Source organism: Protopterus annectens, chromosome 6.part0 (assembly GCF_019279795.1).
Source record: "Protopterus annectens isolate FY-2018-M chromosome 6.part0, PAN1.0, whole genome shotgun sequence".
NCBI lineage: Eukaryota > Metazoa > Chordata > Ceratodontiformes > Protopteridae > Protopterus > Protopterus annectens.
Window position 1 is genome coordinate 1,331,159,377 of NC_056737.1, and position 16,212 is coordinate 1,331,175,588.

The window sequence follows — 16,212 nt, forward strand, 5'->3', positions numbered from 1 at the left end:
TCCCTTCTTCCATGACGTCAGGTCGTCAGGGGTATAAAACATGCAGCCGACACCATTACATCAGTCTTTCTTGCCATGTGTTGCCCGAAGGAGTTCGCAAGTGCCGGTTGGCTGACTCCTGAAATTTTCATTTTCGAGTTTCAGAACCAAAGTCTTCAACTAAAAAGCTAAGTACCCCATTGGGGAAACTTTTTCTTGCTCCTTACTGATGTCAGTAAAAGTTAATAATTGCATTACTTGTGGGAAGCAAATACCTCATAAGGATTTTCATTTGTACTGTATTCCTTGCCTAGGCCCTGATCACAATGTGCTTTGCTGTCGGTTTTGTGCTAAATTTAATCAATGCACTATTAAACTTCGGTATATTTTTGCTTCTAAATATTTTGGCTCACGTTTTAATTATCCAGAAATGTCATTGGTTAGCAATCCGACTACCGGAATACCTAAAAAACGCAAAGAAAAAGACAGAGACAGGCCATTGAGGTCCAAAACTGACGACGACATTTCTCCTAAGCCAATCGCCAGTTCGCCGGTGCTCAGTGAGGCGCTTTCACAGCCCCTGATACCCGCTACTTCTGATTCACAGGCCTCTACTGAGACCCATTCGGAGTCCGGTATGCCGCGAGATGCTTCAAATATGGAACCCATGGATGTCTCTACCTTAGATGGGTCCAGAGCTGCTGTACAGGCACTGGCTTCTGAGGGTGTTTTCAGGCCTATAGATTTGTATATTAGACTGACGCCATCTTCAAAACTAAGGCCAAAATCTAAATCTATGTCTAAAAAACGGACGCCTGGGCCACATGTGCAGGCCCCTATGCCTAAAAAACAAATGATCAAAATGGCTGAAGATTTAATTACACTGATCAGGGATAGCCAACCCCCCCCCCCCCCCTAAGAGGCCTAGGCAAGACATTGATTATGAATCTTCAGAACAGGATTCTATTTCTTCTGACTCTTCTAATGAACGGGATTTGTATATTCCTACTTATGAGGACTCTGATGCAGAAGATTCCATTACTTCTGTTTCTCCCCCTGAGGATTTTTCTTTTGGGGAAACTTTACATACCTTATGGGAAAATTTCCACTAGGAAAGTCAGGATTTCTCTGAATCTAAAAAGAGACTTAGGGATTTTCTTCTTCTTCCTCAACATAGGCCTTTGGCTATACCTCATGTCTTAGACATTGTTGATGATGTTTTTATAGAATCTAGTATGGCTCCTGATTCTCTGCCTCCGGCTCCTTGTAAGCCAGACAGATACTACAGGGTTCCTGACTCCCACAATTCCTTTTCAAAAGTCCAATTACAGATCCTGAAACCATTTCTCAGGGTCCCAAGGGCATTAAGGCCTCTACTGCTAAAACTCCTACCCCTTCTGATAGAGATTCCAGGGCTCTGGATAGATGGGGTAAGAAGGTTTACACTTCTGCAACCTTGGCAATCAAGGCTTTAAACTATCAATTTCATATGCTACCAGCAGCATATCATGGAACTGCTTAAACAGAAAATTATGTTAATTTCTGACTGTGTGGAAAATAAATATTTACAGGATTTATTGCATTCAGCTGAACAAGTTGGAAAACATACTTTGCAATGTGCTTTAGATTCTATGGAGACCTCTTGCAGGGCTGCTGTGACTGGCTCTGTGCTAAGAAGGCATGCTTGGCTCAAAGAACAAACTCTGCCTGATCATGTTAAAGCAAAATTGTTGGATGCTCCATTACAACAGGACCATCTCTTTGGTAATAAGGCTGAGGAAGTTTTAAAAAAGATGGAAGATAAAGCTAAATCTATGCAAACTGTGAAAGATTTCTTACAAGTGCAACCTCCAAGATTTAGTAGGCACTGGCCTACTAAGAACTGGTCCTTTCCAGTTCCTTCGAGAGTCTCTCAAGTCAAACCCAGACATTCCAAAGGCTCCAGGTTTCAGTCACAAGGGACGTTTAGAACAAAACAATGGGGTGCCTCCTCCTTCAAATCTGGAAACAACAAGGCACCTCCCTATGGTAAGCAGTCTCAATGACTTCCCTCTACACTTACCAAGCACTTACCTTTCAGCTGCCCCTTTGGGGGGAAACTGGCACTTCATGTAAGAAACTGGCAACTTATAACACAGGACAAATGGCTTTTAAATATAGTATCCCAGGGTTACAGATTTAATTTCCACACGTTGCCAATCCGAAACGAATGGCCAGACCTGCCCCCAAATCAGTGGGCAGAGGCCCAAAAACAAGTACTGTCTCTCATGAACTTGGGAGCTATTCAACCAGTCATAGAAGAGGAAAAAGGGACAAGGTTTCTATTCAAGACTTTTTCTGGTGCCCAGAAAAGACAAATCATGGCGTCCAATTCTGGACTTATCTACTCTAAACACATTTCTGGACATTCAAAAATTCAAGATGCTGACTCTTCAGCAGTTACTTCCTATGCTAGGCAAAGATGCCTGGTTGGTAACTCTAGACTTAAAAGAGGCTTACCTGCATATCCCAATCAGGGAATCTTGCAGAAGATACCTCTGCTTCAAAGCAGGCTATTTGCATTACCAGTTCTCTGCACTGCTCTTTGGCTTATCTACTGCGCCCAGGGTCTTCACAAAGTGCCTGGCTCCAGTAATTGCATTTTGCAGGCAAAGAAATATTCAAATATATCCATACCTGGACAATTGTCTAATTCAGGCAGAAAACAGGGACAGTCTTCAAAAACATCTGGTGTTTGTAAAAAAGGTTCTAACTTGTCTAGGGTACACCATAAACAAAAAGAAATCACAACTGGTACCCTTTCAAAAAATTACATACCTGGGTGCAAGCTTAAATACAGCTGCCCAGATGGCTTACCTTATGCCAGAAAAGCAAATTCATTTGGTGACTTACTTCAAACAGGTAGCCACAAAACCCCTCCTATCTGCAAGGCAAATTCTGCAAGCCTAGGGGTTCATGGCCTCCTGCATTCTTCTAATTCCATATGCAAGACTGCATATGAGGAAACTTCAGTGGTACTTAACGAGTTTATGGAGTCAACATTGTCACAGCTTGGAAACAATGATTCCTATAATTCCTTGCCTGCAACTAGAGTTCCTATGGTGAGCAGAGGCCTGCCACCAAAACAAGGGACTGCCATTCACTCCACCCCCTGCCGCCCAAACCCTAACTACAGATGCATTAGATTATGCTTCGGGGGCTCATCTGGCAGGAAAGTGCATTCAGGGCAAATGGAGCCCAAATCAAATGCACCTTCATATCATTCAAAAAGAGATGCTAGCTGTACAGAATGCACTGACAGCCTTCAAGGACTACCTACATCCAGGACAATTACTGATAAAGACAAACAACACCACAGTTATGTGGTACATAAACAAGCAGGGGGGGGGTACACACTCCTATCCCCTTTGCAGACTAGCCATGGCATTGTGGAACATGGCCTTGACCTATCAAATTCAATTACAAGCTCAATTCCTGCCAGGAAAGCTGAATACTCTGGCAGACGGACTAAGCAGAAATCTCATGGACCCACACAAATGGAAACTGGAACCACGGATTTTCAACATGTTGGCACGCAAATGGGGGAGTCCAGATATAGATCTTTTTGCCTCACCCCAGAACTATCAGTTGGACAAGTTTTGCACAAGAACTCATCACAAAAAAGCCTGGAAAGTGGATGCTCTATCATTCAGCTGGAAAAACCTGTCAGTCTATGCCTTTCCCCCTCTGCCTCTGCTCTCCAAAGTTCTACTAAAAGTCAAACAGGACAAACCAAAAATTATTTTGATTGCTCCAGACTGGCCTCGCCAACACTGGTACCCACTCCTGCGCCATGTGTCACACCTTCCACCGTGGCACCTGCTTCAGACACCTTACTTACTGTCTCAGCAGAACAACCAAATTCTGCACACTCAGCTCCAAGCTTTGAATCTTGCAGTGTGGCTTATCACCTAAATTCACCCTTGGCATCCCTCAGCAAACCTGTGATGGATGTCATTTTGGAGGCAAGAAGGCCTAGTACTAGAAAATCTTATGCTGACAAATGGAAAAGATTCTGTGCCTGGAATCAGTCACAAGGGATAAGCACAACCAGTGCCCAATATTCCTCAGATTTTACAATATTTAACTGAGATGCTTCACAAGGGCCTGTCCTTTTCTTCCATAAAAATCCATGCCTCAGCCATTTCAGCTCATTATAACACAGAACCTCCCCTCTTCTCTCATCCTCTGCTAAAGCAGTATCTCAGAGGGGCCAAAAACTTAAGACCACCCAGGAGAGCTCCAACCCTTGCCTGGGACCTCAATTTTGTATTGGAAAAACTCACTCTCCCTCCTTTCGAGCCAGCTGCTACTGCAGACTTAAAATTTCTCTCCTGGAAAACAGCTTTCCTTTTAGCAGTCACTTCAGCTAGAAGGATTTCCGAATTACAGGCTCTTATGGCAGTGGAGACTTTCATTATTTTTTCATGCGGACAGGGGGTCTCTCAGGACCAATCCATCCTTCATGTCTAAGGTGGTATCCAGTGTAGCTCTTAATCAGACCATTCATTTGCCAACTTTCTTTCCCAATCCACAGAACAAGGGGGAACTGATTCTGTATTCATTGGATGTACACAGACAACTTAGATTTTACTTAAACAGGACAAAATCTCAAAGAAAATCTGAACAACTACTGGTGGCATTTGCTGCAGGGGCAGAGGGAAAGGCTATTTCAAAGCAGACTATTTCCAAATGGATAAGCCATTGTATTTGTTTCTGCTATATGCACCATGGTAAAACTATACCCCAGAGGATCAGATCTCATTCCACCAGGGCTGCATCTACTTCTACAGCCTTTCTCAGAGTTGTTCCTACCAGAGACATTCTAGAAGCTGCTACCTGGAGCTCAGTTCATGCATTCACTAAACATTGCCATTTACCTGTCTTCTCTAAATCCAGAACTGGCTTTGCCTCTGCTGTCTTGCATGGCCTTATAGCTGGTCCTAATGCTGTATAAATCCATCCTCCCAACCATAGCTTTGGGAATCTACCCAAATGTAATGACTGCAGCAGTGAAACACAAAGAACATAGTACAGTTGTGTACACTTACCATAAATGTAGATGTTTGAGTGTATTCACTGTTGCAGTCCTGGTTACCCTCCATCCAACCCCCTGTTTCTTCTCTTACTTTACCTCTTCTTTCCTTTACTATGCTTAAAAGCCTTTTTGGTGTATTTGCTTTTGTTTGGAGGTATATTTTTGTGTTTTTAATTACTTAAATATTTGGCTCCCCATTTGGGGGGCACCTGACATCAGGGGCAAGAAAAACTGATGTAATGGCGTTGGCTGCATGTTTTATACCCCTGACGACCTGACGTCATGGAAGAAGGGACAGCAACCGACGCAGGACCCAAGAATTTGTTAATCAGGCCGACTGAGGGCAACCTGCCAGCAGATTACCCAAATGTAATGACTGCGACAGTGAATACACTCGAACATCTACATTTATGGTAAGTGTACACAACTGTACTTTCTGGAACACTATCAGCCAAATCCTCCACCCTGGTAATACATTCACACCCAGCCCCTTCCCCAACAACTCACCTCTCAAAACTGCAGCCATCTTTAACTCCTATTTTATTGACACCATAAGTAAACTTATGCAAACTTCTCCCCCCTCCTTTTCCTCACTACCTCCATCTTCCCCTTACAATATCTCCCCGGTCTCTCTGAAGCATATCCCCGCAAGCTACATTAAGAAACTCCTCCTAAGGCTCAAACCATACTCCCCATCAGAAGATAACCTCCCTTCTCTATTTCTAAAACACACTGCTACATCTATAGCCTACCCATTTTCCATCCTAATTAACCTCTCCATCACTGAATCAACTGTTCCAGCTCTTTGGAAAAGATTCTACATCATACCCTTACAGAAAGGCACCAATTCCTCAGAACTTTCTAACTTTCGACCAATAGCAGTATTTTCTCCCCCTCTCCAAAATTCTTGAACACTGTGTACACAAACAAATCATGACCCACCTCTTAGAAGGTAACGTGATCACCCCTACTCACCATGGCTTTCGCCCACACCACAGCACCTCCACTGCTCTCATCTCCTTTACCAACACCATCTCCCTAGCCAGAGACAATAATAAGCTCATATCCTACCTATTCCTAGATCTGTCCAAAGCCTTTGACACTGTCTCCCACCCTGTCCTTCTCTCAAAACTCTCTCAACTTAACCTTTCCACCACAGCTATATCCTGGTTTAGCAGTTACCTCTCAGACCGCCACAAATCTGTCAAATGACTATCTGCTTTCTCTCCCTTTCTCCCCATCAAAACTGGTGTCCCACAAGGTTCCATCCTTGGACCCTTCCTCTTTAACATCTTTATCAATGAACTCCACAAATCCTGTCCCCAGTCATCCCTTATACAGTACGTCAATGACTCAATCATCATATCCACAGCTGATAACCCAACTGACCTTCTAACCCTCACACAAACATCTTTCAACCTCACAGAAACCTGGTTAACAAAACACCAGCTCATACGCAACCCCAACAAAACAAAACTCCTAATGTTTCTTCCAAAATGACTTTACCTTCTTAAATCTTCTTCTACCATCTCTTCTTTCAACAATACCATGATAGCTCCAGAAAATCATACTAAGGTCCTCAGAGTAATCATAGATGACCAGCTAAAATTCGACCTTCACATTCATCAATGCATTAACAAAACCCATCAAAAGCTTGGCCTCCTATACAGAAACAAAAAATTCCTCACCCCAGAATCTAGAATTATACTAGCCAATGCCCACCTCCTTCCCAACCTCTTCTATAGCTCTCAAATCTTTCCTTACCTCCAGTCTACTCTACTCTCCAAGCTTGAATCCACATATAACAAAGTGGCCGGATTTGCCACCAATTTCCCAGCCAAAACTCACCATTGTCTGGCCCTCAAGTCACTTAAATGGCTTAAATTTCTTAATCACCTTAGACATACCCAGCTACTCATAATCCACTCCATTATCAATAAACCCTCCTCCTGCTCAAGTATTTCCTCCCTAGTCTCACTGTATACCCCCACCCAACCTCTTAGGAGCTCTGACCAATGCCTGCTTCAACTCCACAAACCCAACAAATCTGCTGGACAGAACTTATACAGGTACTCTCCTGCCCACCTTTGGAACAAGCTTCCCCCAGATCCACAATTTTAAGAACTCACTCAGACAATACCTAATCCACCACAAGACATGCCCCTGTAATCTTCCCCCTGAACCTTGTCCCAAGCGGCTTTCATAGAAAAGGTTTTATGGCTTCTTTTCTTGTGTCATACTATTCTTATGTTCTTTCTAAAGAGTCACTGTATAAACTTACCTTTGTTGCATCACTGTATCAGATGTGATTTAATTGTATATGCTGTATCAAATTTGATTTACCTATAATTGTATATACTTCCTAGCAATATTATAGTTTATGTATTTGGAGCTTTTCTCCTTGGGTCTCTAATGAAAATGGGCCAATGGCTCAGTTGGACCAACTTGGTTAACAAATGTCAAATAAAATAAAATAGAAAAGTGTGCCCCAACCCTCTCCAACCCTCAGGAAGCCTTATGAGTACCATGATTTCTGCCTGTGGGAGGTGTATGTGAGCTTCCTTGTATGTATAACCTCCCAACCAAACAGTACATGCAGCATACAACTTGTCTGGCTTTTAATGTTGCTGTTGCAGCAAGCCCAAGCAGCCTCCCTCTGGCATCAGCCACTTTCTCCCATCCTCACTGTCCAGTCCCGCTAGTGCCACTAGTCAAACTCTGGTTATCTGGGGTGCAGTAAGAGTGTTATCGCTCTGAGCCATGGGACTTGACGTTTGCCATTTATTTGTTGAGAACGATTCCAAGTCTTTAGTTCAAGTATTAATTGTCATTTGTTTTGGAGGTGTAAGAGATCAAAGAGAACCTATAAAATACCATGCATAGATTTTAGGATATGTTTGTTTATTTATCTGTTTTTGAAGGTTGCGGTATGGTTTTCAGTTGAGATGGATTCTTTGTACTGCGCAGGAAAGGGAAAAGAACATTTTAGGTTTTTAGTGCCTCTTCTAAGAGTGTGGTATCCTTTTTTAGGAGCATTTTTAGATGATGTCTTCACATTTTTGTATTTGCATGTTTTATCAATCTTTTCTGAAAATGAAAGTCCATTCTTCTGTTTACCTTCTGTTCTGAAAAGTGGCTTTATTCACTAGTCGGTAAGTGTTATTGTAGTACCTGAAAGTATGCTATAACCAGTTAGATGCTGTCTTAATGCTTCCATCATATGAGCATTTACATTCAGGCACATCCAGTATTGTTGTCCAATATTACAGCCCTTAGTTTTGCTAGCATTGCAACAATTGTTTAACATGTCTTATTTACATATGTATTTCTGTCTTTACAGTAGTCTGCTTATAGCTTAAATATAATTGGCATGGAGAAAAGTTTGCCACATTTGAAATTTTCATTTATTGAACAATCAAGCCACTCTTAACTAGCAATCTCACTGCAATAACACGTGTGAACTTTGTACATGACAACAATTGATTTGCTGGAACAGACTGGTTTCCTTACAAAGCTTAAAGGTCTGCAGCTTCATAAATACAGACTTGAAGAACTTGGATTCAGGATTTGGGGACCAGATCCATAACAAAATGTAACCAGTGCCAGTTTGGCTTTGTCCTTTTTTGAGTCATTAAAGGAGCTCTCTCTGCAGCACTGTTTGTCTGCTGCGGTTTGGGCTGCTGTTTAGAACTTTGTTAGATGATGAGAAGCTCTGGCACAAAAGTCACAGTTTAATTGCAACACCCCTAGACTGACAGTGGTCTTTAATAAAGCGCTGCGCAGGGATTCTTTTCTTCTTTTAACTATGAGTTCTTAGGAACATTTGCAATTTGCAGAAGTCAAGGGTGTATGAAGAATGGAGTGAATCCAGCCATGATCTCTTTTTTAAGCAATTTTCTGCTGATTTTTCCAGATTGAGCGCAAATCAAAACAACATATGACATGCATTCACCAACATTTTTCTTCAGGTCTGATTTTCTGTCTTTGCGTTAAAGTTAATTGAATACTAAGCGATATGTAAATACGTACATGTAAGAGTATTTTATGCATGATATTTTCTACATTGTGTAAGTCTCACTGAAAGTTTACCACTAGAATACAATTTTCAGATGGACTTGCTTGCCCCTGAAGTATATATTTTAGGTTATTTTCTTATTCTAGACATATTTCTAGATTTTCTTCATAACATTTTTCGTTTTTTTTTCCCCAACTGGAACAGATGGGTTCGTGAATTTTTAAATGAAGAAAACAAAGGCCTGGATGTCTTGGTGGAATATCTTTCCTTTGCACAATATGCTGTCACGTAAGTAACTACTACTTTGTCAATGTTACTTTTGAAATGGGTGGTGTATATTAATACTCAGGACAGCTGGTGTTGCTTCAGGAAGAGCATAGCTGTTTAATATTTAGAGTTTTCTTTCAAAGTTTGCATCCTGTGTTTTTGTTTTCATAACATCTGTATGCAAAAACGTTGGTCTCTTCTCAGTTAATATTTAAACATAAGTATGATTTTGTAATGCTCATTGTGTCAAGTGCTGGCATTGAATATTCATAACCAGAATAGTGTCCAGTCAAGGGAAATGTGGGAGTTAACATTAGTGTGTCCTTAAGTTACAGTACCACAGTCAGAAAATGAGGAGTTACTTTGTGTGATTCAAGTCTTACAAATCATGAATGTGAAGTGATGTTTCATTCACAAAAAGTCAATACTTCAACAGAAACATGTAGCTCAGGGTCCACAGTCGATACAAACAGCAAGAGATAGAACTCATCTGCAAATAAGCAGAAAGTGCCATAGTGCCAACAGCAGAATGACTAGGACAGTCGTGAAACACTCAATACAAAGAACCTTGGGAAAGAACTAGAGCCTGCAAAGTGCAGTAAAGAACAATGCATGGGAATAGAGTGTGTTGGGCAGCATCCCACCCACATCTCTGCTGCCTGCAGTAATTGCATTTCGACTTTGCAAATATATGGGATAAGATACAAAGCATCGGCTGTTGGCCAAAGTCTGCAAACCTGGCACTGCTGTCTACATACAGATACAATATGAGTGATAATGTATCGTAGCTAGTACCCCCAGCATGGCATAGACTTAGGCAGCTTGTATACATCCATGGTGACCTGCTGTACACCTATACATGCAGTACACCTCACAGCAGGCACCTGCCATACACATATACATGCAGTACACCTCACAGCAGGCACCTGCCATACACATATACATGCAGTACACCTCACAGCAGGCATCTGCTGTACACATATACATGTAGTACATCTCAGAGCAGACAACTGCTGTACACATATACACGCAGTACAAATCACAACAAGCACCTGCCGTACCCATATGCGTGTAGTACATCTCACAGCAGGCACTTGCCATACACATATACATGTAGTACATCTCACAGCAGGCACCTGCCGTAACACATATACATGCAGTACACCTCACAGCAGGCATCTGCCGTACACATGTACATGCAGTACACCTCACAGCAGGCACATGCCGTACACATATACATGTAGTACATCTCACAGCAGGCACCTGCTGTACACATATACATCCAGTACACCTCACAGCAGGCACTTGCCATGCACATATACATGCAGTACACCTCACAGCAGGCACCTGCTGTACACATATACATGTAGTACATCTCACAGCAGGCACCTGCCGTACACATATACATGTAATACAGCTCAAAGCAGACACCTGCTATACATGTACACATGTACATGCAGTAACCCTCACAGCAGGCACCTGCCGTACACATGTACATGCAGTACACCTCACAGCAGGCACCTGCCATACACATGTACATATAACACAACTCACAGGAGACACCTACTATACACATGTACATGCAGTAACCCTCACAGCAGGCACCTGCCGTACACATATACATGCAGTACACCTCACAGCAGGCCATGACAGATGTAAGCACAGAACATAATTTAAGCATGCCTTACAGCAAGCAATGGGTAAGAAATGTTAAAAGAGACAGAATTAAAGAGTGCCTACATCCATGTAGTGCAGCAGTCCCCAACTACCAGGCTGCGGATCATTTGTTACCAGGCCACCAGGCACAGAGTGAAACAAATTAATGTGTGTATGTATGTGTATGAGTGTGTTTGTGTGTCTGTTTGTCTGTGTGAGTGAATGCATGCATGAAAGCAGAATGTGTGTGTGTGTGTGTGTGTGTGTGTGTGTGTGTGTGTGTGTGTGTGTGTGTGTGTGTGTGTGTGTTTCAGAGAGAGTGAGCAATGAGATCAATCGAGCTGTTATTTTACACTTGCTAAGTGGCACTTTTGCTGTCTAGTGAGTGTAAAATAAAAGTCAAGGAAACTGAAAAAATTGTTTGTGCGTGAGTATCAGTGAATGCATGCATGAAAGTAGAAGAGACCGTGTGTATGTATGTGGTTGTGTATGTTTGTGTGTGTGTATATGTTTCTGTCTGAATGTGTGAGTGAATGCATACATGAAAGCAAAAGAGACTGCATGTGTGAGAGACTGCGTGAGAGCGATCTTGTGTGAGTGAATGCTTGCATGAAAGCAAAAGAGACTCTGTGTGTGTGTGTGTGTGTGTGTGTGTGTGTGTGTGTGTGTGTGTGTGTGTGTGTGTGTGTGTGTGTGTGTGTAACAGAGACAAAGACAGAGAGACAAGAGTGAGCAGCAGCAGCAATGAGGTTTGCATACCTCTCGACCACACCACTCAACCTCTCACACAGTAAATCTGGACAGAGCCACAAATAATAGCGACATATTTTAAATATTGCTGTTATAAATGCAGAAAGTCAGTAAGGTTGCCATTAGGTTAAGTACCTCTCGACCATACCACTCAACCTCTCGCACAATAAATCTGGACAGAGGTAAATAAATAGGGACACATTTTAAGTATTGCCATAGCTCTCAACCTTTCATCTCCAAAATGAGGAACATCACCTCTTATAGTGTGGAAGAAATGAGCAAAATGTGGAACACCTACTAACAGCTTGCTAACAACTTATACTTTATACTTAATAAAAGTTATTTTGATGAATCAGTATAATTCAGGACTATTTACTATGATCAGCTAAAAAAATTAATAACACTAAATGAGCGCTAGACCCTTACAGTGTGGAACTTTGAGGAACATGGGCTTTTTTGGACCTAAAATGAGGAATGTTCCTTGTAATGAGGTACACTTGAGAGGTATGAATATTACTCTTATAAACTTAGAAAGTCAGTAAGGTTGCCGTTAGGTTTACTTACCTCTCAACCATACCATTCAAACTCTCGCACAGTAAATCTGGACAGAGTCAAATAATAGGGACAGAGCCACTCAATCTCTTGCACAGTAAATCTGGACAGAGTCAAATAATAGGGACAGATTTTAAATATTGCTCTTATAAACTTATAATGTTGCCATTAGGTTTACTTAACCTCTCGACCATAGTAGATCAGTGTTATGCTGTTAAGCAGAATGTACACTTTTTTTTTGGTAATTATTGCCAATTGTCTTTTTATTGTACTTTGGAGCTTTTCTCCCCAGGTCTTGGCTGAAAATGGTTTTCTAGTCCTATCGGACCTCCCTGGTAAACAAATGTCAAATAAATAAATATTATGCACTTTGTTATCTTTTATTATGTGTGCGATGGCCGGTCCATGGAAAATTGTCTTACATGAAACTCGTCCTTGGTACAAAAAAGATTGGAGACCACTGATGTAGGTTATAGTTGTGTCATCATCACACACTGACATGGTACAGTAAGGGCTACTGACTGTAAAACTCTGGTTTAATATTCAGCAGGCTGTCAGTGCAGAATGTTAAAAAGAACAGAAATATAAGTTCTGAAAATAGGTAGCTACTAGTCATGAACTGTGATGAAATCAGTATAATCATTGCGAAAAGATAAAGCATGGAAAGACAAAGAGGAGGTTCAGAAGTTACAAAACTGAAAATAAAATAATTTCTGTACAGGTAAGGTATCTTTTCCGAGCTTATGTCCTTACCAGCTCTTACTCTCAGGCCAGAGCAACTCTCATGATGTAATTTCACTGCAGGAAACAGTCAGAAATAACAAATTAGGTAATTCATCCAACCTTTTTCCCAATTAAGAAATCACAGTGAAAACACTGCCATTTCTAAATGAATAATGTAACAGATGTCCACCATGCCACACAGCCAAAGTTTATGCCTGGGTTGATGGATAAGGAGAGAGAGAGAGATTCCATGAATATATAATATAAGAAGTACCTCATCCAGTGTTGTCCACTCTGTGCATACATTATGTAAATGGCTCCACCCAATGGTGTGGCAAGGAAAATGTGTCCCTGTACTAAGATACTCATAGTGTCACCATTATGACAAACTACTTGGTGGTGTGTATCAGGTTCTTACATGTGTCACTCATAATCTGACAAGAAAGAGATGGCATTGTCTCCATTCTTAACTTTCAAAGCATTCAGCTGCTTGCTCTTCTTATATTCCATAATTAGGACAACAAAGTGTACTTATCCTTTGTAATTCTGCAAGGCTGCTGCTTCTAGCTACAGACAGTTATCTACCTGAAAGACATACCTATCAACTCTCCAGATTTTCATAAAATGTCTGGATTTTGCATCATATTTTGGTCTGTTCCTCATAAAATTTGTGGTTTTCTGGCAAATCACTGAGGATTTAAGTCACTAATAAATGACACTTTATATCCTTCTCAAACTGCATGCTAACCTGTTATATTAACAATATATTAAATTTATAAGAGCAGTATTTAAAATTTGCCCCTATATGTGGGCGTTTGTCCCCATTATTTTAGGCTCTGTCCAGATTTCTTTCCATCTTAACTAGAGGTTAAGTGGTATGCTGATAGATATTGTTATTATTTTTATTAGTTATTATTATGTAATATTATTATTTTGCAGATTGTTCTAACTACAAATAATTGTGGGAAGGTATAGAGTCCGTCTTAAAGATATTTTAGATGAATCCAAGATCTAAGGAATTATACAAGTTACTGAGTGGGGGAGTTACACACATGGCATGTGAATGGGTTCCCTATTGAAATGTGCCAAGGGCGAATCTCAAAAATTGCTGTTCTCCTTAAAACTTTTTGCAGGGGGGAAGCCCCCACCCCGTGAACATACATATATATATATATATATATATATATATATATATATATATATATATATATATAAAATATACCAACTCTGTGCAACTCTGAAATTATCGTACCTCAGAGAAAAGGGAATATTCTGAGAAATGGCATCTTGGACTTATTTCATGTAAGTCCGTTCTTTTAGCCATTCAGTCTCCACATTTCTGAACTCGCTGTAGCGTAGCTCAGCATTTCAAATGGTTACCATTCTAGTGTGCACTTGAGAGCATCAATGCATCTAGCATTTTTTCACTTGCTGCTGTAGTTATTTGAAAACTGGTAGCAACATGTCTAAACCTTTAGATGTATGATGCTTACTGTTACTGGCCTTCCTGGTTCTGTTTTGCAGAGGAATGAAGTCCTGTCTGAAACCATCTTTTGTGCTTTGAGGGTGAGAAGTGGGGTTTTGTGTGTGTGTGTGTGTGTGTGTGTGTGTGTGTGTGTGTGTGTGTGTGTGTGTGTGTGCGTGTGTGTGTGTGCATGTGCATGTGTGTGTGTGTGTGTGTGTGTGTGTGTCCGTGTGGACACGGGGTCATAAAGACAAACTCTAGAACTATCCTTGATGGCTCTTTTCAGCCATATTTGCCCTCAGTGATGAGAGTATGTTTCTAATACATCTGATATGCTACAGAATTATATTTTTTGTATCAAAACAAATTTACCATTTACTAAAAAACTGGATCGTGCTACTGACCTTGTCATAGTAAATCTGGGCACCTGTTCAGCTGCAAGTGGTCTCTTTCTGATTCCATATTCCGTAGCAGTAGAAGATGTGCAGTTTTAGGTACTAATCCTCTCAGATTGTTCCATATCTCCAAATACCTCAGTGAGCAGAAAACACAGTAACACATAGAAGTAAAAAAAATAAAAATGGCTCTGTGGTGTGGGTGCATGCATGCTAATGAGTTAAGTACTTCACTAAAACATTTGAGAATGAGTGCAGACATTAAGTCATTGATTCACTGGTTTTCTTAGGATTTTTTAGTCTTTGATGCAAAGATTGGCTACCAAAGTTGAAGTCCTGGAAAATTACCTAAAGCAGTTCTGTCAAAGAACAGTTTATTTGGATTCGATGTCGAGGAGGTATAACCTGTGTTTTGTGTGAATTCTAGAATGCTGAGATGCAGCACAAAGCAGGGATCCATCTGTTCAGCTTGTTCTCCCAGACTTATTATATAAAGAGTGTTTACAAGTAGGTTATTATTTTCATCTGGAAGCAGTTCATTAGGTTCGTCCTCCGAAGCTGGGACTATGAACAAGTTTTGTTACATTTCTTTCACTCAGTAAAATTTGATATTACAAGATGTCATTAATGTTAAAAAAATATAGGTTAATCAGGCTACAGTTTTCATCTTTCAAGACCTCCCTTTCAATTTTATGCAAAATGAAAGGCCTTTGCTGCTATTAGGAAAGTATTACTCGGGCTCCTTACTGTAGTCCAGGGTTATTAAAAAAACAAAAAAAAAAACAAAAGTCACATATTATATCTATTTATATCTATATATTGTATCTTTCAATGATATATGCGTGTGTGTAAATATATAATATAAATGTGTATGTTTGTGTGTGTGTGTATGTGTATAGCTGTCATGCAGGAGTTCAAATGTTCACTTCTTTAAGCAGAGGGAAGTCTAGAAAAAAATGATCAAACGAAGACTACAAATTGTCTAGCTTCTCATATACACGTATAAGGGTTTATATTGAAAACTTGAATTCCTCAAATATGGCTTTTCAGTACAGCTAAACCAATGCATCTAAATCCATCTAGCCATCAAAAACAAATCAAAAAACAAAACTAAAAAAAAATGTAAAGCAAGCCTCCATGCACCCGCACACCCCATTACTTTAATTTACCAACTCTGAGATTGTACACCAATGGAGATAATATTCCTGCAATCCACTCTATGCAGTCTCATACAGAGCACCCACAGTGGCAAACCAATAACAGTGTAAGTCACTTTTAAGAAAGATTGACTTATACTGCTATTAAAATATACATGCACATGGTTAACCAAGTA

At 40.6% G+C, this 16,212-nt stretch overlaps 1 protein-coding gene across 1 annotated transcript in view; it reads left to right on the forward strand.

Annotated features, from left to right (window-relative positions):
• The window catches only part of FMNL2 (formin like 2), a 1,741,163-nt gene that overhangs the window by 1,011,083 nt on the left and 713,868 nt on the right, over window positions 1–16,212 (forward strand). The window contains exon 5 of the mRNA XM_044074902.1: window positions 9,276–9,359. Within this exon, the coding sequence (XP_043930837.1) occupies window positions 9,276–9,359 (84 nt within the window). The remainder of the gene's footprint in view (window positions 1–9,275; window positions 9,360–16,212) is intronic.